The sequence below is a fragment of the Sebastes umbrosus genome, chromosome 21 (assembly GCF_015220745.1).
Source record: "Sebastes umbrosus isolate fSebUmb1 chromosome 21, fSebUmb1.pri, whole genome shotgun sequence".
Lineage (NCBI taxonomy): Eukaryota > Metazoa > Chordata > Actinopteri > Perciformes > Sebastidae > Sebastes > Sebastes umbrosus.
In genome coordinates this window covers 24,720,181-24,746,507 of record NC_051289.1, presented here as the reverse complement: position 1 = coordinate 24,746,507, position 26,327 = coordinate 24,720,181, and the positions used below count along the sequence as shown (strand labels likewise).

General features: G+C 40.9%; 1 protein-coding gene and 1 long non-coding RNA gene across 2 annotated transcripts in view; one reads left to right on the top strand and one right to left on the bottom strand.

Annotated features, from left to right (window-relative positions):
- Nucleotides 1-21,349, top strand: part of LOC119480320 (protein NLRC3-like) — a 28,532-nt gene extending 7,183 nt beyond the window's left edge. The window contains exons 4-10 of the mRNA XM_037756466.1: nucleotides 5,999-6,172; nucleotides 8,743-8,913; nucleotides 10,415-10,420; nucleotides 15,797-15,967; nucleotides 16,635-16,808; nucleotides 18,699-18,745; nucleotides 20,417-21,349. Coding sequence (XP_037612394.1) covers nucleotides 5,999-6,172; nucleotides 8,743-8,913; nucleotides 10,415-10,420; nucleotides 15,797-15,967; nucleotides 16,635-16,808; nucleotides 18,699-18,745; nucleotides 20,417-20,715 — 1,042 coding nt within the window. The 3' untranslated portion in view covers nucleotides 20,716-21,349. The remainder of the gene's footprint in view (nucleotides 1-5,998; nucleotides 6,173-8,742; nucleotides 8,914-10,414; nucleotides 10,421-15,796; nucleotides 15,968-16,634; nucleotides 16,809-18,698; nucleotides 18,746-20,416) is intronic.
- A 271-nt stretch (nucleotides 21,350-21,620) lies between these two features.
- On the bottom strand, nucleotides 21,621-22,397 carry LOC119480356. Its single transcript, XR_005204890.1, has 2 exons — nucleotides 22,015-22,397; nucleotides 21,621-21,887 (listed from the first exon to the last, which is right to left on the bottom strand). It is a non-coding gene; the product is annotated as an uncharacterized LOC119480356 (long non-coding RNA).
- Nucleotides 22,398-26,327: the final 3,930 nt, after the last annotated feature.

Here is a 26,327-nt window from a genome sequence, read left to right as displayed (position 1 = left end):
ATAGTAGTATTAGAATAGTATAGTAGTATTAGTATAGTAGTGTAGTAGTATTAGTATAGTAGTGTTAGTATAGTAGTATAGTATAGTAGTATTAGTATAGTAGTATAGTATAGTAGTATTAGTATAGTAGTATAGTATAGTAGTGTTAGTATAGTAGTATAGTATAGTAGTATTAGTATAGTAGTATAGTATAGTAGTGTTAGTATAGTAGTATAAGTATAGTAGTATAGTAGAGTAGTATTAGTATAGTATTATTAGTATAGTATAGTAGTATTAGTATAGTAGTATAGTAGTATAGTATAGTAGTGTTAGTATAGTAGTATAAGTATAGTAGTATAGTAGAGTAGTATTAGTATAGTATTATTAGTATAGTATAGTAGTATTAGTATAGTATAGTAGTATTAGTATAGTAGTAAAGTATAGTAGTATTAGTATAGTAGTATTAGAATAGTATAGTAGTATTAGTATAGTAGTGTAGTAGTATTAGTATAGTAGTGTTAGTATAGTAGTATAGTATAGTAGTATTAGTATAGTAGTATAGTATAGTAGTGTTAGTATAGTAGTATAGTATAGTAGTATTAGTATAGTAGTATAGTATAGTAGTGTTAGTTTAGTAGTATAAGTATAGTAGTATAGTAGAGTAGTATTAGTATAGTATTATTAGTATAGTATAGTAGTATTAGTATAGTATAGTAGTATTAGTATAGTAGTATAGTATAGTAGTGTTAGTATAGTAGTATAAGTATAGTAGTATAGTAGAGTAGTATTAGTATAGTATTATTAGTATAGTATAGTAGTATTAGTATAGTATAGTAGTATTAGTATAGTATAGTAGTATTAGTATAGTAGTATTAGTATAGTATAGTAGTATTAGTATAGTAGTATAGTAGTATTAGTTTAGTAGTATTAGTATAGTATAGTAGTAGTAGTAGTAGTATTAGTTTAGTAGTATTTGTATAGTAGTATTAATATAGTAATATATTACAGTAGTATTAGTATAGTAGTATTAGTATAGAAGTGTCTACAATGACGATGTCTCAGGCTAATGCTCATGTTGTGTTATAATTCAAGTGACCAACTAAATAGCAGTTTACCTTTAGGTTATGTTAGGGTGACCATATTTACAAATCCCCAAACCGGGACCCTTAAGTGTACCGCACGTTCACGCACACGCACACGCACATTCACGCACATTAGTGTGAAATAAGATAGTAACTAACAGACCGGTGTAAACACAACCTAAGCTACACATCCAATTTGGGGGATTGTCAGTACTAAACTATCTCTAAACTAGATTAAAGGGAAAGTGAGCTCAATTTACCGTATTGACGGTTGCTACCAAATTTTCTGTGGATCATTATTGGACTAAGCTCATCAAAAGTTGCATAAAGCTTGTTGAAATCTTACTTCCTTTTCCAGAAATTCACCAATAAACTTTGAGAGGGCGGGGCTTAGAGGGAAATCGCTGTAATTCATTGACCATCAGTCCGATCATCTAAATCTTGGTAGATATCTTCACTACGTGTTTGGGAATAGGCGTAACAAAGCTGTTTCAGCTCAACCTATAGGAGGCGCCACAAATACCAAAAAACTCTCTCAAAACCTCAAAACCTTGTTGACAGAATTTCACCAAAATTGGTGCCCATGCTCTGGGGACAAGTATTAATCAAGATCTGAAGTGTCATATTGATAGGTACATGTAGGCGTGGCCTATTGAGCATTTTATGCTAAGTTATGCCTTTGCTCAATTTGCTATGAGCTGGAACGATCTAGAGTCATGAAACTTGGTACCATAAATTATGTCCTAATGCTTCACTTAAAATATGATCTCAATTGGCCACATGGAGGCGCTATCACTGACAATTTTAAAAGTCGGCCCCCTCACATTTAAAGTCCAATTGACTTGAAATTTAATACACTTGTCCAGCTGAATGTGCTCTACAAAAAAACCTCTTGGCCCGCTAAAGTCCGCCAACTGGATTTTCCACCATTTTGACATCTTCTCCTAAACCACAAATCTGATTTCTACCAAATTTCTGTGGACCATTATTGGACCAAGCTTTTCAAAAGTTGCAGAAAGCTTGTTGATATATCATTGCATTTGAAGATGTTGACCAATGAATGTCAAAAGGTTGTAGCTCAACACATAAACAGACTTAAGTCAACAACCATTTGGCCCATCATCTCCAAACTTGCAAGACATGTCCACAAGAGTACCTTGAGCGAAAAAAGGTTTGAACCTGTGAACTGCTGCTTGCGGCTGTAATTGTACTTTTTAGGGCCCGAGCACCGACAACGTCGGGCCAGCGAAGGCCCTATTGAAACTGTAGGAATTACTTTTATTTCTTTTTCTCCCAAATAAATAGCCTTTTTGAGGGCCTTCACATGCTCAAAAAGTTGTTAAACTTGGCACACTTATCAGACGCGGTAAAAAATTTGATATTTTAAGGGTCTCGGGTTTGGGTGTTGCAAAATGGCTCGCTTGCGCCCCCTAGAAAGTTGGAAAAATTGAGCCCCCCTTCACCTACATGTATGAAATTTGGCAGACAGATGTAATGTGGAGACGCACAAAAAAGCCTCTTGGAGGTATGCCCAAAACTCAACAGGAAGTCAGCCATTTTGAATTTAATGTGCGATTTTTGCCCATTTTTAGCATGTACTTCAACGAACTCCTCCTCGTTGAACGGAGTTGCTGTAGCATGGCGGCCATTTGGCGTGATTCGCCATGAAACAGGAAGTTGTTGTAACTTCAGCATACTTTGTCAAATCTGCTCCAAATTTCTCAGCCATGATGGTAGTCCAGGCCTGAGGTCATTTACATGTCGATACAGATTCAGAGCCCCGCTCCAAGACGTTAGCCACGCCCCCTTTCATAACTCTTGAACCGTTTGTCGTAGAGTCTTGTGGGAGGTGTCATTGCACTCAGCAGAGAGTTCCTGTTTCATTGGTATGGTTATCCCCGCCCCCTATACATTAACCACGCCCCCTTTCATAACTCATTAACTACTTGTTGTAGAGTCTTGTGGGAGGTGTCATATCGCTCAGCCAAGTTCCTGTTTCATTGGTGAAGGTTTTCCCCGCCCACTACACATTAGCCCCAACCCCTTTCATAACTCATGAACCGTTTGTCGTAGAGTCCTAGAGGCGTCATTGCACTCATTAGAGTTTCGGTTTCATTGTGCCTGGCCGCGTCGATCGGCGTCCCGCCAGTACCCCCAACTCGTGGGAAGGTGCGAGGGCCCGTTCATCGCTGCTTTCAGCTTTAATTCTATTTTGTAACTGCTCTGTACATATTCTGTTTTTATGTCTTTGAAGCACTTTGTAAACTTGTTTTTGAAAAGTGCTGTATAGATGGATTCTTCTTATTAATATAGTTCTTCTTATTATTATTGATTGAGTATGTAATTTTAGCTAAAGCAGCCACTGTGGCCACGAGTGACAATTATGGGGTAATGTTGAATGCTATGCTAACAGTGATTTGGTAGAACAAGTGGAGAATATTCATCAAGTCAGTGAACTGATTCAGTAATGTCAGTTGCACAACAACATTAATCTAAAGTTTTAACTTTAGTATTAGCTTGGGTTGTGCCGGGGTAAAATATTTAAAATCGGTTTGATATTAAGCCAAACACCGGACCGGACTGGTGTACCGAATTTTACCACTAGGTGTCACACTTGACTCAGCAGCAGCAGAGAGCCCATGAATGAGAGAGGAGCGACTCCAGTCTACCTGGGGGCAGTAATGCACCTCTAAGCTGGTTTGCCAACCACGAATAAACACTAAAGAAGAAGAAGCGGCACCACATTACACGTAACTTTGTGTGTTTTTTGGCTCATCTCTTTCGTTGGCTCCAATCCAAAATATTGCCATATTGTTTTAGTTTTCTTGAGACTAGCTGTGGGCTGCACGGTGGTGCAGTGGTTAGCACTTTCGCCTCACAGCAAGAGGGTCGCAGGTTCAAGTCCAGCTTGTGGCCCTTCTGTGCCCCGTGTTAGTGTGGGTTATCTCCGGGTTGTCCGGTTTCATCCCACAGTCCAAAAACAGGTTTGGTTAATTGATGACTCTAATTTGCCCACAGGTGTGAATGGCTGACCCTTAATAGAATAAGCGGTAATAAGCGGTAGATCACCATGGTAACTGATGCTGAACAGCTAACCTGCTCCGGAGCAGGTTATGTTCCAGATAAGAGATCAACTCGTATGAAAGCACCTCCTACTGACTAATCAGAGCTCAGTGCGGTGATCGTATGATAATATTACACACATATGAAGAAGTTTAAGTCATAATCCAGGCTTAAATTAACAGAGTTTAAACTGACAAATGCAGGAAGGACAGCTGGATTTATGCTGTGGGCGTTTACCGCTTATTATTTTTTTATTTATATTTTTTAACTTCCTCTTGAGTCTGTTTCACACCGTCAGAGAGTGGGGACGCAGGTGAAAGAAGGTTTAAATAGTCATAGACGCCACATGATACACAGGGTAAAATGATGAGTAATCTAATCATCTATTACACTCTTAAACGCTATTTATATTTAGAGAAGTAAATCTGACTTTTGAGTGTTCCGTTAAATTAATCAATCTGTTAATTTACGCATTCACACATCGGGAGTTTTTTCTTTCACCAGCTGTCCTTCCTGCATTTAGCAGCTTCAACTGTGTTACTGTTAGTCTGGATTATGTGTTTAACCTCTTCGTATTTGTCTAATATAACATAGTTCGCTCTTCCTTAGTTAAATGTGCCGCTCTGCCTGTCTGTCTGTAGACTTTTCCATGTCTGTGATTGGTCAGATGCTGCAAACACCTCCCCGTTCATGTGAACGCGCTCACAGCCAGATGGAGAAACCCTGAGTTGACTTACCGAGTTGATAACCAGCTTCGTAGGACCGTTTAGCGAGATCTCGTTTGTTAGGGTTAGTGAAGCCAGATAACGAGAAGACACCCTGGGTATGTTGAACTCGCTTCGTAGTACAGGCCTCAGCTCTGCCATGATTCTGATCTTCTAGTAAACAAACATCTTCTTGTTTATAAACCAACATAATATCATGATATTACGTTAATCACGTTGTCATATTGCTTATTAGTAATGCAATACAGGCTGGATTTAGCACTGTGACTCTGTTGGCACAGGTTGTTGATGTAGGATACTTTTTAATTTGCCAGAACGTGTCATAATAACAAATGTCGGTTCTGGTTCCGGTTAGTATCAAATCAAACCGTTTTAAGTTCGTACACCGGACCGGACCGGACCGGGCCGGACCGGCAAAACCAAAAATCGACCCAACTCATGCATTAGCTGCCTTAAACTACTAGTCAGTGTAGGTTCCGGTTCCGGTTAGCATAAAATCAAACCAGTTTAAGTTCGTACACCAAACCGGACTGGACCGGCAAAACCGAAAATCAACCTAACTCTAGCATTAGCCGCCTTAAACTACTGGTCATATGAGACAAAGATTGTCGTTGTAAAACCCCTGAGTATGTTGAATCGAGCAATGATCCATTTTATTGCTAATGAATTCAAATTGTGTTCCATCATCTTGTTTTTAAGTCTTTCCTTTTATTCTGTTACTCACAGAAGGAAACTCCGGTGTTTCTCTCTCTTGTTGCTGTAGAGAAGAGTAGTAACAAGAAATACACAGCTTCCACCAATAACAGTGGTCTGATGAATATAGAACAGCAGAATGGTAGAATATAGACTTTTTAAGAGATCTTACACACTAAAGATCAATGTTATGTTTTTAATGCTGATACATGTTCTCTTTCTTCATCTGCAAGATTGAAGAAAAACAAAGATTAAAAGTCTGCAGGTTTGAGAGAGAGTGATGAGAATTATTGTTTCATGTCAAACAGTGAGATAAGATTAGCTGAACCACTGATGTGAGGTGCAAATGTTAATCAAAGAAGTATATGTCAAACTGTTAAGTCATCAAATGCATGAAGTAAATATAAACTGTCCTCTTTCATAATAACATATTTTGTAATTTTTATGTCATGACAGACTTCCTGACTGTGGACTCTACGATACTCACTGTGAAGTTGTGGCTTCAGCTCTGAAGTCCAACCCGTCCCATCTGAGAGAGCTGGACCTGAGTGACAACTACCTGTATGATTCAAAAGTGAATCTGCTGTCAGCTGGACTGGAGAGTCCAAACTGTAGACTGGAGTCTCTGAGGTCAGTTCACTGACTGTAGCTTATGTAGTTTGTACACACACTCTCTACACACTGGCTCTGCTCCAGATGGCTCTAGAGAGGGACATTCACGTTTTCACGTCGGCCACCGTAGCTCTCCAACATGCTTGGCACACAGGAGAGGCTTCAGTCGGTTGCAATCTCCTTACGTCACCGCTAGATACCGCCAGATCCTACACACTGGACCTTTAACCACAGACCTTATTTCAGATATCTAACTAAAAACACACTCAAACAACCCATTGACTTCCAGACGAGGGAACAGGAAGTAGTAAATTGCTAACTCATTTCTGGGTTTTAGGACTCATTCCTATAGCACTCTACCTGAACATGTCTAAAGGTGCAGCACTCAACAAACACATATTGCACCAACTTAAAGGTACATACGTTAGTGATGATTATGAACGACACCATCTAATCAGAGGTTTCTATGGTTCTAAGTTATTCCCACGTTCTTTTTGACAGCAGATCGAACTGTGCTCTGTTTTCATGTCAGCATTATCTAATTATTTGAAGCAAAAATCAAATAAATATTCTGCATCAGAAACATCTTTGCAGGTTCATATTTTGTTCAAGTCTATCTGAATACAATACTCACATGTTCATATGTACATTCAAAGAGTTATTGATGTCTGTCATCATTCTGTCTGTCTGTGAAGCAATCCCCGTATAACGAGTGTTACGAGATGAGGACTAAATCCACAGTCTTGTTCTGTGTAAAATGACCTGTAAAGGTGATCTTAAACTAATCAGAGGCTTCAGCAGTCTGAGTTAGATGTATTAGGGCTGGGTGACTTGGAATAAATCAAATATCACAATACTTTTGACCAAATATGTCGATGTCGATATTGCGACGATATTGTAGGGTTGACCATTGGTGCTTTTTGATAAATAATCATCAATAGTGTGGATCTCATGACCGTGAAGTGTAAATCACAAATAATAAAACAGCTAGAGCAGTCTGGTAAGTTCAGAAAATGACTTCACTTTACTGTAATACAGCCTTTAAAACCAGGAAGAGACAACACTTATTCAATATCACGATATTACTAGGGCTGTCAATCGATTAAAATATTTAATCACGATTAATCGTATGATTAATCGCAAATCAATCACACATTTTTAATGTGTTCAAAATGTACCATAAAGGGAGATCTGTCAAGTATTTAATACTCTTATCAACATGGGAGTGGACGAATATGCTGCTTTATGCAAATGTATGTATATATGTATTATTGGAAATCAATTAACACAAACAATGACAGATATTGTCAAGAAACCCTCACAGGTACTGCATTTAGCATAAAAAATATGCTCAGATCATAACATGGCAAACTGCAGCCCAACAGGCAACAACAGCTGTCAGTGTGTCAGTGTGCTGACTTGACTATGACTTGCCCCCAAACTGCATGTGATTATCATAAAATGGGCATGTCTGTAAAGGGGAGACTCGTGGGTACCCATAGAACCCATTTACATTCACATATCTGGAGGTCAGAGGTCAAGGGACCCCTTTGAAAATGGACATGACAGTTTTTAATCACCAAAATTTAACGCAAGATTGGAGCGTTATTTAACCTCCTTCATGACAGGCTAGTATGACATGGTTGGTACCGATGGATTCATCAGGTTTTCTAGTTTCCTATGATACCATCTTCATCATCATCATCTTCACTCTAGCTTTAAAACTGAGCCGCTACAACCTCCGGATGATCGATTGTGATAATGCACTAAAGAAAATATTGGCGTTAAAAAGATTTTCGCATTAACGCATTATTAAGGCATTAACTTTGACAGCCCTAGATATTACGATATCCACATCTAAGATGATATCTCGTCTCATATCACGATATCGATATAATATGGATATATTGCCCAGCCTTAGTATGTATCCAGTCATGTTGTGTTTGACAGTTTCCTTGTTGAGCTGCAGGAGGATTAGTAACTCAAAGAGGGAATTCGGTACTAAACAGTCTGTAACTTTGATTTGTCTGACTCAGACTGCTGAATCTTCATATTAGTTTCAGTTGAACTTCTGAAGTCATTTTTTACAGTGTAGTTGTGTTATGAAAGGGTCACTTCACAGGAGGAATGATTACTGCCACCAATAACTCTTTTAATGTACATATGACATGTGGCTGTTGTTTATAGACACACTTGAACAAATGTGGACCTTTCCTGCAAATGACATACACCTACTAAGCTACCAGATACAGTGAGAAGAAGGCCATGTAATAAATGAAGTAATGAAGTCCAACAAGTCTGATTTAATATTGATCCTCTAACTCCAGACTTGACAGAGATCAGCAGCATGTTATTGATGTGTGTTGACATGAATAGGTGTATAAATGTTGTGGTGACATTTGGATGACGTCTGCAGAAGGCTGACATTATGATGATCCACAATAACACAATGACAAAGTCACTCTACTCATTTTAGGGAAAAGATCATTGATTAGGACATAGTAATGTTGAGCTACACATTTAAAACCTGAACACATCTGATTGGATTATAAAGTGATTTTCATCTTCATCATTTCTTCTTTATTCAGATTGAGTGACTGCAGGTTGTCAAAGATCAGCTGTGCTTCTCTGGCCTCAACTTTGAAGTCCAACCCCTCCCATCTGAGAGAGCTGGATCTGAGTAAAAACGACCTGCAGGAGTCAGGAGTGAAGCTGTGTGGTTTTCTGAAGAGTCCACACTGTAGACTGGAGACTCTGAGGTCAGTTCACAGACTCTGTTACGGTTATAGATCTTATGTTTATTAACAATTTAACCTAATTTATGTACAAACATAACTTACATCCATAAAGTTGTTAATGTCCTTTTCTTCATATTTTCATGTTTCTTTAACTAAATTGTGTCTGCAGTCACAAAAGATTTGTGTTTCTTAAAGAAACTGTAGAAAATGTCCACTGTTAGTTGTTAAAGTAAATTAATGTTTATCATTGTTGGTAAATGGTCACATCTGGATACAGAAGATCCTCTGAACTAATTTTCAGGGTTCCTACGCAGTATGGAGAAGTATGGAATTTGATTTTTGTAATTTCCAGGTCTGGATGAGTATGGAAAAAAGAAAAGAGAATGGAAAGCATTTCTGTTTCCAGACTGTTGCTCCTATTCTGCTTTCTAAGATTCAGAATTTCTAAAAATCAATAGATCACACAAGCAGAGTGTTTTTCACGGTGCTTGGAGCAGCCGGTGCAGCCAAAATGTTTATTTCATTTCATGTCATGGTTTATTTGATACAATTAATACAATGTACATAGACAACTTAAAAATGGCTATCTGATGCAAGTATCATAGTGCTTATAGTGGATGCTAATTTGCAACACCTGTCCTTAGAAGGGCTTTTTGTGAAAATAAGAGATTAAAACAGAGCCGAGTACAGGAAAAATAAATAAATACAAAGCACACATTGAAAAACATTACATTTAAAAACTAGACATGAGTACAGGTTTGTTGCTTAATTAAACAGGATTTGGTTGCTCTCTTAAAAGTGGGAAAGTTTGCAGCAAATTTCAAGAGATCAGGTAGCGAATTCCAAGACTTTGTCCTTTCACAGAAAAAGCTGTCTGAGCAAAAGATGTTTTGCAGAATGGAACTTTACAATTACCACTTGAAGCTGCTCTGGTGGATCTGCTACAGCTTTGTAGTCTCATGGTGTATTTACAGAGAGGCAGAGAAGCAAGTCCATTCAAACATTTAAACACAAGCTTTACATAATGAAAATCAATAAAGTTTGCAAAACTTAACATCTTGTATTTACTCAAAATACAGCAATGATGATACCTTATTTGCTTTTGTCCAAGATTTCCAAGGCCCTGTTGTAAAGACACTATGGATTTTACTACAGACTGGTTGGCCTGGGACCAGGCAGCCAAACCACAGGACAGATGTGAGAATCATTGAATATAGAAACAGCAAGGCACAGTCAAATGTCAAGCAATTTCTTATCATCCTAAAACAGCCTTTATCATTTTACAAATCTTTTTAGCATGACTTTTAAAGTTTAACTGAGAATCTAAAATTATCCCAAAATACATCACCTTTGTTACTTGTTCAATGTGCTCACCTTTAATTCTCACATGCAAGGATTCTGTTGAAGGTAACTTCTTAATAGAAAAGCAAATATACTTTGTTTTCTGAGACATATACCAGGGCATATATCTGGAAGTTCATTAATATACAAACTGAAAAGGATGGAGCTCAAGACTTGGGAGATTCTGGTTTAAATTTTGTAAAAGAAAGACTTGATGTTATTAATCACAACACACTGTCCAGGATACTTCAAATATGAGTCAAACCATGACAGTGACTGTTTTCAGAAATTGAACATTAAGAGTTTTGACATTAAAATGTTGTGACTTACGGTGTCAAATGCCTTTTTTAAGTCCAGGAACACCGCGCCTACTACATTTCCTTTATCAAGTGACTGTTTAATGTTTTCTAATAGTAAACAAGTAACTAACTCTGTGGAATGGTTATCTCTGAAACCAAACTGAAGAGGGTGCAAATAATGATTTGTCTCCAAGTAATGTAATGTTGTTCTGAGACAACCTTCTGCAGCACTTTAGACAGGACTAGAAGAAGACTAATTGGTCTATAGTTGCTCATCTCTTCAGTATCCCCAGGTTTTAAAATAGGCGTTATCAAGGCTTTTTTCTATCCATCTGGGAATTGCCCTGTTTTGATGGAAATATTAATGAGATGACTAAGGGACTGAACCAGAATACTGCTGTATTTTTTTAGGAATACAGTATCAAGGTGTCAAGGTTATGGTATTAGAGGTGGACCCAAACGCAGAGAAACCAAGCAGGCAGGTGATTTCAACAAAAAGCGAGCTTTAATTGTAAAGCTGGTGGACAAATCAAATCTTGCAGGAAAACCAAAAACAGAGGGCAGGCTGAGATAAAACAAAGTACAAAGGAAAAACACCAAAAACTAAACTGAGAACAAAAAACAAACCAGAAGACACAAGGAATCACAGGCAGGATGGCAGCGATAATACGGGAGACAAGACAGACCAGGCAGGAGCAACAAACAAACTGACAAAGACAGAGGGGAACACACAGGCTTAAATACAAGAGGGTGATTAGACACAGGTGGAACAAATCAGGGCGGGGCAGACAATCAAAAAAGGCGGGAAAACAAACAAAGGTAGGCAGTAAAATCAGACAAGACACAGGAGGAGTGAATTTCAAAATAAAACAGGAAACACTGGAATGAATGAATATAAAAGAACCCATATCCAAAAACAAACCAAAATCACATTAACAGAACTAATAAACCCAGAAGAGGAACATAAGACAGTCTTAACTTTATAACAAAAAGAAAAAGACCAATGACCTCTGGAACAGCCAGACCATGACATCTAGGTTATATATGTCCTTAGAGAAAGTGGTGTTTAGATCGTTAATAGCTTTTAAGACAATTGATTGGTCGACTTCCCTGATCTCAAATGAGTTGACATCATCTTCATCAGAAGCTATACCATTACTATTAGTGTTGATATGAGGGAAGTCTGTGGCAAGGTTTTTAACAGACTGAATGAAGAATTTGTTCAATGTTTTAGCAACTTGTACAGGATCAGAGATAATGTCTTCCCTGATTTTGAGTTCATATTTGTGAGTAACATTGACCTTCGGGTTTATCCAACTATTTAGTTGTTTCCAGATTGTTTTACCATTGCCTTTAGCCTCTGATAGGATTTGAACGTAATAATTTGCTTTTGAAATACGCAGTTCCTTAACTACCCGATTTCTCAGCCATCCAAATAGTTGCAAGTCAATGTCCTTTAGAGTTTTGAGGAAGGTCTTTAGGGCATAATCTCTTCGCTTCGTTAACTGCCGCACAGTATCACTTAGCCATGGGAGCTGTATTTTTCTCTGTGGCTCTTTGCGTTGTTTAATATACTTGTCAACAATACGACCAATGCTGAACATCAGTTTATTACAGCATTCATTTACTTGTTTATGTTGTATAACCTGGTCCCAGCTAACTCTCATTAATTCATTTTCAAACTCAGCAAGATTCTTTCGCAGTTTGTGTGTATTATATGTTTTTGTGACTCGATCAGGTTTGTTGGCAAATATTAAATCTATTTGTGTTTGAGTATTTCTGGTTAGGCGAGTAGGCCCACCAATCATCTGATGGAAGTAAAATTTTGATGTCGGTTCTTTAAGTTTTTTGTCCGACCAATTTATATTAAAGTCTCCAAGGACAAGTTCCTAACAATTGCGGTTAATGCTCTTAAACAATTCTTCCATACTCTCATAAAGCCTTATAGCACAACCTGAGGGGGGTTATACACTACCAGAATATTAAATTCCATACGTGGGGACAGTGAAACATTTATACACAAACATTCAATTGTTATATTGTCACATAGTGACACCTGTTTAGACTTGAATGAGTCTTTGGTATATATCAACACGCTCCCTCCTCTACCTACAGCTCTATCATTTCTAAAACACTTATATCCAGGAACATCAATCATACTGGTTCAAATGTTATCATGCAACCATGTTTCACTAAGGCCCTGTTCACACCTGGTATTAACATGCGTCTCCACATGCGTCTTCAGTGGCCACTTGTAATCTGATCTCACTTCACTGCTCTATATGCAAATAAACACGTAGTAAACACACGGCTAACACAGCAGCCGTTGTGACGGAATATTACATGAATGTCAGTAGTAATATCCTACATATTCGTTAATTCAGGTACATTGTATTAACATCAAAATAAAAGGTTATTGTACCTGCGGTCCCAGGGGACCTCCGCACCACCAGTGCCGGCACCGCTGCTTTTGCCAGACAACAGCGGGGTACAGCGCTCCAGAGAGCCGGGGAGGACAGAGAACAGGCGGGCGGGCGTCAGCTCCGCGCAAAGCAGCGGAACAAAAACACCGACACATCTCCGACAGTAAGATAATAATGCACTTTGTGTGCCTTGTCTACATACAGTAGAGTACAGAGGCCGTTTCCATGCTGACAAGCACCCGTGTCTGCCTGTTTATTCACCTGAGGGGCGCAGTGATCCTGCGGATCCCAGCTGGACATCAGATGAGTAGGCGGTCCTTAATGTGGCCAGGACACATTCCGTACACACTGCTTAAAGAATGTGGTCATATGTGGCCCAGACCACCTCTGAATGTGGTCTGAAAGATCCGATCTCAACGCGTCCTCAATGCGCCTTGAGTGTGGTCACACCTGTACTTAGAGCTGTCCACTTGTGATCGGATCACTGAGGACGCATGTTAATACCAGGTGTGAACAGGGCCTAAGAAACAGAAAGTTGAGGTTGGAGCCGGTTAGCAGAGTTCTGATCTTGTCACATTTGGGAACGAGACTGCTGATGTTTAAATGCTCCCCGAAAATGCCTTTAGGTTTTACAGTTGAATCCCAAACTACTTTGGCGTGGTTAACAGTTTGAAAAAATAGGTTCCGTCTTTGTTTAATCAGTGCATGTGCTTGAAGTGTTCTTACGTTAGCAGAGGCTTTCTTTGGTAGCTTACAGCAGGCGCTGTCAGTTGCGTTTTGGCAGGCTGCCTTGGCATCCACCGCTTTTACTCCAAACACTGGTTTGCAGCATGGTTTGCAGTCACACACGAGTCCGGCCTCCACTACCGCCTCCACACTGAAAGGCGGTGTGGTTGAATGAACGAGCTGGGTCCGGTCGTCTCGGGGATGAACCGTCAGGTTGGCAGCAGGCGATCCAGCCCTCGTACCGGCCACCTGGACCATGCCGATGCCCAATTCCGTCGGCTCGGCAAGCCCTGGTCCTGCCCGTTGATGTCAAGGGTGGTCCGTCACTTCATCAGCAAGTGTACCTGTCAGGCTGCCGGTCTTCGGGACCCTACTGCCATTTAACGTAGTCAGATAGGCAAACTCCGGCCCAGTCCGTTTATCTCGAAGACGGCTTGTCAGCTCAGCAGCAGGCGCCTCTGTCAGCTTCACCAGCTAGCTCTGATAGCCCTGGCCCGCAGTCGAAGAGCTTTCCTGTGCAAATACCGTTTTGGCTGTGCAAAAGGCCAGTGGTGTGTGGACCTGGGTTAAGCTATATGTCACCCGCTAGCAGGACTAGAAGAGAAAAATATATTGTCACCTGTAAATGGTCCATATTTTGTGCAGTTGGAGTCCTTTGTTGCCATATCCAAAGTAATTCAGATTAAATTGTCCGGGATAAGACGATACGTTTGTTTATTCTGCTGAATCATCGCTGGAGAGATCCTGGGTGCCAGAGATCCAGGCATGATTGGTTCAGTGCAAAGCAAGTGAGCAGCAGGTAAAAGCGCTGGTGTTGATTGTTTGATGCGTGCTGCCTTGGCATCGTTTCTGGCCCTCATGCACATATATTATTTGCTTTTTAGCACCTGAAGCCTTTGCTGGTTTGTCGTTAAAAAGTTGGCTGAGAGATTTTTAGCTAAGAGTGGGAAATTTACAAATTTGGTAAGAGACACAGCGAGCACAGAGCCCAACTGACCGTGCAGGTTTGCCATCTACTGTACCAACTACTTTACTACTGTGTGAGAGAGCGCGGGCCAGAACGAGCTTGATGTCGTCGAAAGCAACGCAAGAAGTAGGCTCTGACTGAACGCACACTCCTACAGAGCTCCCTCTACGCCTGTTCTTCACAGCCAGGGCTGGCGCCTCCATAGAGGCCAACTAGGCAACTGCCTAGGGCGGCACTTTGTCAGCCAAATGTGGGCCAAATATTCATCATGAGCAACATAACAATAATAATATAATAATAAAAAGTAAACGGTAACTGCAGGCAGACGGCACAGAACAGAACGCTGCCTGTCAGACTGGGACAATCTAATACTTTACATATTGAGGGGGGGTACGAGCGGCCCCTCCTAATTTGGACTGATCCTCGTTTTGGCTGAAATCTGATTAGCTCAGTCATTTACATCATGAACATGATGAACTTTGACCAGTGCTCCAGCTGGCCGGTCTTGTTTTGATTCAGTGGTGACGTGCTGATACAAAGTAAGGAGGTGTTGTCCACGATGAAGAGTGTTGAAGGTCTTCATCATCATCATCAAATTCTCTTTATACCACAAAGACACTTTTAGTGGTAAAATTACTGCCCAAAACAAAGCACTGTAGTCTTGTCACAGTGTCCTCCCAAATGTGGTCTGAAAAGTCTGCAGAGCAGTCTGTAAAAGTCTGGAATTTTTAAATGTAAAATGTGTAGGAACCCTGAATATTTGTTCTAAATTGATCAAGTTTACTTCATGAAGTAGAACTATTTTTCTGGTTTCTGTTTGTTTCAACATGTTCCACACATAATATGTGATCATTGATATTGATCCTTCAGCACACACACATAGATGAACACAGAGATCAGCAGCATGTTATTGATGTGTGTTGACATGAATAGGTGTATGAATGTTGTGGTGACATTTGGATGATGTCTGTAGAAGGCTGACATTATGATGATCCACAATAACACAATGACAAAGTCACTCTACTCATTTTAGGGAAAAGCTCATTGATTAGGACATAGTAATGTTAAGCTACACATTTAAAACCTGAACACATCTCATTGGATTATAAATTGTTTATCTTCATCATTCATTCTTTATTCAGATTGAGGAACTGCTGGTTGTCAAAGATCAGCTGTGCTTCTCTGGCCTCAGCTCTGAAGTCCAACCCCTCCCATCTGAGAGAGCTGGATCTGAGTGGAAACGACAAGCTGCAGGATTCAGGAGTGAAGCTCCTGTGTGGTTTTCTGAAGAGTCCACACTGTAGACTTAAGATTCTGAGGTCAGTTCACTGACTCTCTGTTACTTTTATAGATCTTATTTGTTTAATTAACAATTGAGCCTAATGTATGTACAAACATAACTTACATCCATAAAGTTGTTAAGGTCCTTTTCTTCATATTTTCATGTTTTTTTTAACTAAATTTAGTCTGCAGTCACATAAGACTTGTGTTTCTTAAAGAAAGTGTAGAAAATGTCCACTGTTAGTTGTTAAAGTAAATGAATGTTTATCATTGTTGATAAATGGTCACATCTGGATACAGAAGATCCTCTGAACTAATATTGGTTTTAAATTGATCAAGTTTAGTTAAAGAAGTAGAAATATTTCTCTGGTTTCTGATTGTTTCAACATGTTCCACAAATAATGTCGGATCATTGATATTGATCCTTCAGCACACACACATTGATGAACACAGAGATCAGCAGCATGTTATTGATGTGTGTTGACATAAATAGGTGTATGAATGTTGTGTTGACATCTGAATGATGTCTGTAGAAGGCTGACATTATGATGATCCACAATAATACAATGACAAAGTCACTCTACTCATTTTAGGGAAAAGCTCATTGATTAGGACATAGTAATGTTGAGCTACACATTTAAAATCTGAACACATCTGATTGGATTGTAAAGTGATTTTTATCTTCATCATTTATTCTTTATTCAGATTGAGGAACTGCAGGTTGTCAAAGATCAGCTGTGATTCTCTGGCTTCAGCTCTGAAGTCCAACCCCTCCCATCTGACAGAGCTGGATCTGAGAGACAACAAGCTGAAGGATTCAGAAGTGAAGCAGCTGTCTGATCTTAAGAAGAGTCCAAACTGTAGACTGGAGACTCTGAGGTCAGTAGAGGGTCGGAGTCGGTCCATGCTGGTTCCAGCAGTATTGCACTAAAAACTCAACAGTCAATGTGTTACTCCCGTGGGTTATCCCTTCAGCTCCACTGTGTGGGCACCCCAACCAACCAGTAAAGCCTGGTTTATGTTTGCCCTAGTGAAGCCGGCACGAGGTGCGTTCGCCAGAAAATTACGTCATCACGGCTTTCGCGTGGCGGGCGAAAGGCTCAGCAAGTTGTCGTGGGGGTTTGTGGTGCACCTCTGAATTTTTGTAACTATGTGCCGACTGCGCGTGCTGCACTTTTTCATTTTAACATGGGGCATGGGGCTTGGCTAGTCTTTGAGGGAAGACTAGCCAAGCAGCTTCGCCTGTACAGACATCTCTACAACTGTTCACTGAGAGACCACAGGGACAGCCACATGACCACAGGGACAGTCACATGACATAAAATACTTGGAGATAAATACTCAACACACTGGGGAAAGAAGAGGTTTTCCGCTGCAGGCTGTGAAACAATCTGAGAGATCGTTTTGTTAAAGTTAAAAAAGGTCTGATGTAAAGAGTGGCGACCCGAGGGGAAGCACCGAGAGACAGGAAGTCATTCAGACCTGGAGGTCAACGACAGTAATAATTACGGTACACAAACGCAATATTTGGCGGTACGTACGTCAGTGTTTACTACCGTTGCCAGGCAACATACTTTTCCTCTCCGGTCCCACTCGCTGACTTCTTGCTCATCCAGTTGATATTTTGTTTGTACGCCTCCTGGCGTTTCAGAGCATACTACAACGAACAACGCGCTGAGTGTAAACGCCTCTGTGTATGCTCGTAGCGTGCAAACAAAGCTTAAGAGTTGCTAGTGCAGTAACAAGGATGAGAACCCTCACAGCCAAATTACCAGAGGTACTTATACTGGGATTCAAGGTATTTCTACTGGGAATCGAGCGTTTCTGCACTGTTGGGTGAGACTGCAGAGGAAGCTTCACCTAGCACAAGAAATCAGTGATTTTTCCCACTGAGTGCAGTTTCTCCTCTTTTTCATCTGTAAATGTGTTATTGTTATTGTCACACAGTACATTGTACACAGCACAGCACACAGTGAAATTACCTTCTGCATTTACCCCATCCTAGCATTAGGGGCAGTGGGCCGCTGCTATACAGTGCCCGGGGAGCAGTTTGGGGTTCCGGGGCACCCCGACAGGAACTGGCTACTCTCCGGCTCCCAAGCCGTCGGACTGAGCTACTGCCGCCCCCGCACATCCTATGTGGTGGAGCAAGGGACAGTCCAGCAGATGGCGGTAATGCAACACTTATGGGTGCCACCGCTATCGGCTAGGGCCGTGCATCACTCCTCCAGCGCTTGGATTCGCTGATCTTGAAGATCAGCAGTCGACTCCAGAGAGTCAATACTTTGACCGTGCTCGATTACCGCAGCCTGGGTGTTGTTCAGCTTCACCTCGAGGGCCGCGAAGACTGTTTTAAAATCAACGGAGATGCTAGCTCTGTGCTCCTCTAGCAGGCCAGCAATGTCCGCCAAGCATGAACTAACGCTACCACACATATTCGGAGCTTCGACATCGCCCTTCCTAGACTTTGCTGATTTTGACATTATGCCAGTACTGCAGGAGCTTAATACAGCAGATACTGATAAAAAATATGCAATTTAAATCTCAGGGGTTATAGAAAAGTACTGTTTTAAAGTACTCTTTTTTGAATAATTACTAGTTATTGCCTTTAATGTAGGTACAGAACATGATTGTTAGCAGTCAGTTGTAGTCTTTGTGGTGCAGATATGATGATAAGCATTTAATTCTGATAGATTGATGCTAATTCAAAGAACTGACAATTATTTTAAACTTGTTCTATAACTTTTGGGACTGTGTTGATCTCTACAGGACCGACATAGATGAGTCCATCAGAGCTGACGGACACGGTCACAAATGTGAGTATTGAAACAATTTCCCTCATTCATCAAACTATTGTACATTCACATCTGAGCTTAAAATGAGCATGTCCTCATTGTACAACAAAACTGTTACTCAATTCCATTTTTGTTCCAGCCGTTAAGATCACGTCTATTTAAAGAATATTCATCAATATTTGATACCTTTTTACTGGTATTGGTATCGACTAGGGTGGAGTCAGGTAAAATGGGACACTTTTTAGTAAATGATTCATAAGACCATCAAATAAGCTATGCATGAGATCTAATGATATTTTTATAAATTGGCAAGGGGCTCGCAAATATTTATTTGTTAAAACAATTTGAAAAATTATAATTGTTTTGGAATTATGAGAGTTTCAAAATCAGCGTTTCAGTTTCAGCAAATTCCCTCTTGAGCTACGACACAATGTTCAGGTAAAATGGGCCAGCTGTTCAGGTAAAATGGGCCAGCTGTTCATGTAAAATGAGCCAGCTGTTCATGTAAAATGGGCCAGCTGTTCAGGTAAAATGGGCCAGCTGTTCAGGTAAAATGGGCCAGCTGTTCATGTAAAAATGGGCCTAATTTAGCTGACGTGGTTAAGCTAAAATGGGCCGGTACCTGAAACTACTTTTTTTTTTTTTAAACTTTTTATTTGAAAGAACCTGTCAAAACATTGCTCATAACATTTTGCTTTGTTTGTAGGCTAAGTTATAATTGCTTTATCATCCTTAATAGTGATGAGTGACATTATGTTAGGTATCACTTACCATACAATTTCTCTGACATGCTTCATGTAACACTATGCCCTGCCCATATTAGCAACCTCAGACCAATAAAAACTATTGTTATATGTCAACTAGTGTTGTAGCAACAATGTAAGACCAGTTACTGTGATTGGCTGTTTCCCTTTTAGAATGATGAATACAGACTACCGCCGACTGCTGGTGTGGAGAGTTATCTCCTCTCACCAGGAGCATAACGTACGTGCTAACTGACTGTCGGCTGTAGTCTTTGCGGTGTGTTCGAGTGCGACTTGTCGGCCAAAACAAAGGCGACGTGAGGCGACGCAACAGGCGGCCTTCATCACCGCTAGTTCTCTGATGTCGGGTCAGTGTGTCCCCAGCTTAAGGAAACAAGTTCTTCATCTATGTAAATAGAACTAGCGGTATACCGACGGATTAATAGAGGGCTCCTTCATGAAACCATCCATCCATTACCTGTGACGGCTTATCCTTAGAGGGCCGCGGCGGGGCTGGACCCCATCCCAGCTGTTATTTGCGGGGAACACCTGGACAGGTTGCCAGTCAATCAGAGGACTGACACACACAGACACACACACACACACACAGACAGACAGACAGCCATGCACACTCACATTCACACCTACAGGCAATTTAGAGTCGTCATTTAACCTAACCTCCAGTACATGTCTCTGAACTGAGGGAGGAAGCTGGAGAAAACCCACACCAACACGGGGAGAACATGCACTCACCACAGAGAAGAATTATGAAACCCAAAAATATAAAATATGAATGTCTCCCTTTTGGTTTCTGATTTTGAACACAGAACAACTGATTTACAGAGCAGACATGTTGCTGTACAAAAACATGACGTTTCATTTCAGTTGAATTGCTCTTTAAAGGTGATTGTTGTTTTTTAAACAAAAGTCTTTTTTGGTTATCTCCCAGATCTAAGAAGGGAAATTCCTCAGAGGAATGTCCCAGCAGAGGACAGCGTCCCAGCAGGGGGCAGCGTCCCACCAGAAGACAGCGTCGCAGCAAAGGACAGCATCCCTGCAGAGGAGATGCTGATGTCGCTTCGAAAGCAGTTAGTAGAGGGATTGTCTGATCCTAATCTGAACAAGCTTCTGGATATACTCCTTCACTATCACGTTATAAACGATGATGAAATGCAGTACATCAGTACAAAAGACAGGGCAGATAAAGCACGTAAACTGATCGACACGGTAAAAAAAAAAGGGAACTAAAGCCAGCAAAGTTCTGATCGATGCTCTCCCTGAGGTGGATCCATACCTTTCCGAAAAGCTGAACTTAAGCTGAAGCAAAAGAAAGAAACTGTGGAGTGTGATGATGGATGTCTATAATAGCTGGCTGTTTTGGAGACTTATATTACCTATTGTTATCTTTAAATGAGAAATTCCATTGTTGAAGCCTGTGTGGACTTTCACTCTGAAAGTGATTCACTGAAGTTTGGGGGAAAAAAGGGAATTATTTTTCAAGCTCTTGTGGTTTGGTTTCAAGATTTTATAATCATTTACTTGGGATAACTACCGATGTGTTGTCGCGATGAAGACCTGCGATAGAGAGCTTGTGACTTACGGTTGTCGACCACAGTGGACTTCAATATGGTCTAATGTCTATGGCCTACCGATTTATTTCAAGGTTATCCATAGGGCCTATGCTGTGCCTTACTGACGTTGTAAAATGTGTCTAGTTACTTTGCATATCTGTACTTTTAGTTCTGTTAATGCTCTAGGGACATTTCTATATGTTTTGGGATTTTCCAAAAGGGTCCCCTGACCTCTGACCTCCAGATATGGGAATGTAAATGGGTTCTATGGGTACCCACGAGTCTCCCCTTTACATACATGCCCACTTTATGATAATTTAATTTATTTTTGTATAGCGTCAAATCACAACAGAAGTTATCTCAAGACGCTTTATATATAGAGCAGGTCTATGACCGTGTGGCCCGGGCCCAACAGCCAATGGCAAGGCCGCAACTTAAAGTACCAGTTAGATTTTTACAATTAATGTTTTTTGCTTAGAGCCGACAACGCCACCTAGGAAATACTTGGAGCCTAGGACTCTGATAAATTCAGGTTCTTTTACATCAGGTGAGCAGAGTTAAAAACACAGGCAGAAGTTTAAATCAAATTAAAACCAGATTTATTGCAATTAAAATAGCATGGGTCTAAAAATGAATGATTAATCTAAAAGGAATAAAATGTTACTAGCAACAAGGTTAAAAACCCTATAAAAAGTCCAGTCCAATCAAGTCCAATCCGGCTCTTTAATCCAGTTCAGTCCAATCTAGTCCAATCCAATCCAGCGATCCTCCTCGTGTCCGCGTCTTAGCTCCTCCCGTAGTCCAACAGCCGTCTGCCCGTCTCGGCCGTCTCTCCAGCACCGTCCGAAACTGTGAAATAACAAGAGACCAATACCAGTAGTGTGTTCTCCACTACTTTGCTATCACAACTCCAGATAAAAGCTATCCTGGTCTGTTTCAGTGTGTCCGCCACTTAAATGTACCAAAGGGTACTTACGTTTTTTGAGTGAATCTGCGTTGGCGGACACGGTCTGCTGCATGTAGTCTCACAGGACTCTCAGGTCACTGGGCTGGTAGGTAGTAGCAGGAGGGCTTTTCTGCTGCACTGCTGTCTCTGGACTGTCTCTGACTGAAGATCTCCTCTTCTGCTGCAAGCCGTTCTCTCCTTTTGTGTCCTCTCCACCTGTGCTGCATCCTGCTAATTGCAGGCTCTCCGCCACACCTGCCGCTCCTCTCCTAATCAGTGTCTTTGATTGGGGGTGTGGCTGTCCATGGGTCTCATTCCAGTTCATGACTTCTTAAAAACACTTCAATTTACGTATTAAAAGCAATCCAAACAACCAACATGCAGGTATAAAACACATACAAGAATAAAAACCATAAAACATGCAAAATACAATAAAAACAACCATAAAACATAAATCATGCATAAGTCATTTTTGACCCTGTCACAACCGCACACTATAGTTTAGAGACCCAACAGTATCCACCAAGCGCACTGTGGCCAGGAAAACTCCCCGATTACTGGGCCGAGACCGGCTGGGGGGATAGATTGAGAGAGAGAGAGAGAGAGAGAGAGAGAGAGAGGGAAGCAGCCACAATAATAGCCTAGCAGCTGTAATAGCTAATACAAGTAGGACTGATAACACAAAACCAATAGTGGTGGATGGAAAGAGTGATAATACAACTATCGGAATTGATGTCATTGGGTCGTCCCCAGACGGGCTTTCAAGTGGAGCTTCCAGCTGTCTCAGTCCACCATACATCTGGCTAGCTCGCCAGCACTGTCCAGTATCTCTTCTCAGTACGTCCATGTGTGTTGGTGTGGGACGTCCCTGTGATCGATGCCCGTGCGTTGGTTCCCGCAGCATCAGCATACTTGCTGGGAGTCCTTGATGTCTTTGGCAGTGACCGAGAAGTGTTATTCTCCAGGCTGCCACTTTGTCACTAAGTGTTGGTAGTCCCTTGTACAGACGCAGTTAATTAATGATGGTAGCAGTTGGTGTCAAGCAGGCACCGGACGCGGTAGCAGATGCAGCCACAATACCGGAGACATCCAGATCCAGGTGAAACCCCGCTCCAAGTGTACCCTTGCTCCAGGTATAACCTCGCTCCAGGTGTGACCCCGCTCCAGGTATGACCTCGCTCCAGGTGTGAGACCGCTCCACGGTTACCTGCGAGACAAGGAGGCACAAGGACTCCCGGGAAGGAATGAAGTTAGTAACAATGAGTGGGACATGAGTATATACAGAAGGAGAGGGGAGCTCAGTGTGTCATAGGAAGTCCCCCGGCAGTCTAGGCCTATAGCAGCTTAACTATAAGCGTTATCAAAGAGGAAAGTCTTTAGCCTACTCTTAAATGTAGAGACGGTGTCTGCCTCCCGGACTGGAACTGGGAGCTGGTTCCAGAGAAGAGGAGCTTGATAGCTGAAGGCTCTCGCTCCCATTCTACTTTTGGAGACTCTAGGAACGTCAAGTAACCCTGCTGCATTATGGGAGCGCAGTGCTCTGGTGGGGTAATAGGGTACTATGAGCTCTTTAAGATATGATGGGGCCTGGCCGTTTAGCGCTTTGTAGGGGAGGAGGACGATTTTAAATTCTATTCTGTATTTTACAGGCAGCCAGTGCAGAGAAGCTAATACAGGAGTAATATGATCTCTTTTTCTAGTTCTAGTCAGTACACGTGCTGCAGCATTCTGGATCAACTGGAGAGTCTTAAGAGACTTATTGGAGCAGCCTGATAATAAGGAATTGCAGTAATCGAGTCTAGAGGTAACAAATGCACGGACTAATTTTTCTGCATCATTTTGACACAGGATGTGCCTGATCTTTGCAATGTTACGTAGATGAAAGAAGGCAGTCCGTGAGGTTTGTTTTATGTGGGAGTTAAAGGACATATCCTGATCAAAGATAACTCCCAGATTCCTTACCGTGTTGCTGGAGGCCAGGGCAGTGCCATCTAGAGTAACTATATCATTAGATAATTTGTTTCGGAGACGCTCAGGGCCAAGTACAATAACTTCAGTTTTGTCTGAGTTTAACATCAGGAAATTGCAGGTCATCCAGGTTTTTATGTCCTTAAGACATGCTTGAAGTTTAGTTAACTGGTTTGTTTCGTCTGGCTTGATCGATAGATATAATTGGGTATCATCTGCATAACAATGAACGTTTATGGAGTGTTTTCTAATAACATTGCCTAAGGGAAGCATATATAAGGTAAATAGAATTGGTCCAAGTACAGAACCCTGTGGAACTCCGTGACTAACTTTGGCGTGCATGGAGGACTCATCGTTGACATGTACAAACTGAGATCGATCTGATAAATAGGACTTAAACCAACTTAGTGCAGTTCCTTTAATGCCAATTAAATGTTCCAGTCTCTGTAATAGGATGTGATGGTCAATGGTGTTGAAAGCAGCACTGAGATCTAGCAAGACAAGTACAGAGACAAGTCCTTTGTCCGATGCGATTAGAAGGTCATTTGTAGTTTTCGCTAGTGCTGTCTCTGTGCTATGGTGCACTCTAAATCCTGACTGATAATCTTCGAATAAATGATTGTTCTGTAGAAAGTCACAAAGCTGACTGGCAACTGCTTTATCAAGTATTTTGGAGGTAAAGGGAAGGTTAGATATAGGTCTATAGTTGGCTAGGACCTCAGGATCGAGAGTGGGCTTTTTAAGAAGAGGTTTAATTACAGCTACTTTATTCAGGTCAAGTGTCACCTCTATCCTGGAATCTGCTACCTGTGTTACGCAGTTTTGTTGTCCAGCTGCCTGCTAACTATTTTAACTAGTCTAAGTAAAAACCTGAGCTCTGGAAAAATCCTGGTTGGTCTGTTGCTGCTCACTTTTCCACCACGCTCGTTGTGCACCTCAATCCCGCTGGCCTTTGTAGGGGTTCTACTTTAGTAGGTTTTGGTTATTAGCAAAATAATTAATAAATAATAATAGAATTATTAATATTAATAAAGATTATCAATAAACATCAATAATAAACGGGGCACCACCCTGGAATCAGGGACCAATGACCAAAACGTTAATATAGTCTCATTATATATGCTAAACTATCAATTTGGAACGTTGATTAATAATTAAATTAATAACTATAACCAAAATAGATAGTAAAGGTTGAAGGATATCGGAGTTCTTGACATAGCAGAGGTTGGCATTATTCACTCTTGTGCAACATTAAAGAGACCAGCATGTATATTCCACAAACATTTATTTACAAGTTAATAAAGGTTCAAAACACAATATTAATCTAACTAAATAACTAAACTAAACAAACCAAACACAGTGTGTGTGTGTGAGAGAGAGAGAGAGAGAGAGAGGGGGGGGGGGGAAACAAGATGGGTTCTTGTCTCAAAATGTCTGTATGGCCTACAAACAAAATGGTGGGCACTGTAAAACTACAAAGATGGCTGAATCAAAGATGGCGGAATCAAAGATGGCCGTCAGCATGTCATCACATGACCTCTTTGTTCTAGGACAGAGAGGGGGGTGATGTGGGGTTAAGATTATCTGAAGCTGTATGTTTATGTTTAACTAATTCACAGTTTCTGTATGTGATCTTAATGTGTGTTAGATATGCAGTGGGTTAGAAAAGATGGTTAGTTGCATGCAAGACCTTGTCTATGTGAAGCATAAACTAAACACATCAGATGTGGCGAAGCCAGTTACCCAAAAATCAAATACAGATAAATCAACACAGTCAAACTCAATGAATAACATTAAACCAAATCAATACAAGTACTTTCTAGAAATCAAAGTTGGACAGTCTTGCTCAGCCCTGTGCGATTGCTAATGCTAAGGCCCAGTACGTTACCAATCCATGGAAGAAAAGGGTTTGTGATTCCATGTGTTGAAGTTGTGGTTCCAAGTCAAAGATGTCGTCTTTGCTGTTAGCTTGGTGCTAACTTCTTTGCTTGATAGCTTGAAGTTAGCTGGTGAAAAGGGCAGAGCACTCGCGTCGTCTGCCGTTTGGTTCCTTGGTTGCAATGGCTGTTTCCTAACAGGCCATTGATCAGAACCAGAACTGTTTTGCAAGTTCTGGACTTGAGAGCCGTTCACCTCAACCAGGTCAGCCTGGGTTGAGGAGATGAAGAGCAGAGAGAGCGCAGCAGCTCACCTCTCACACGTCAGGAGAGATGAGCAGATGAGAAGAAAGAGACGAAAGAGAAGGAACAAAGAACATTCCTCTGGTTTTGTTCTGTGTGATTTTCACACCTCTGGGTGAAATGTTACTGTAGCCAATGAGGACTGAGATCAGAGTCAAGGATCGTGTTACTGAGTTCATGAAGTGACTGTCTCTG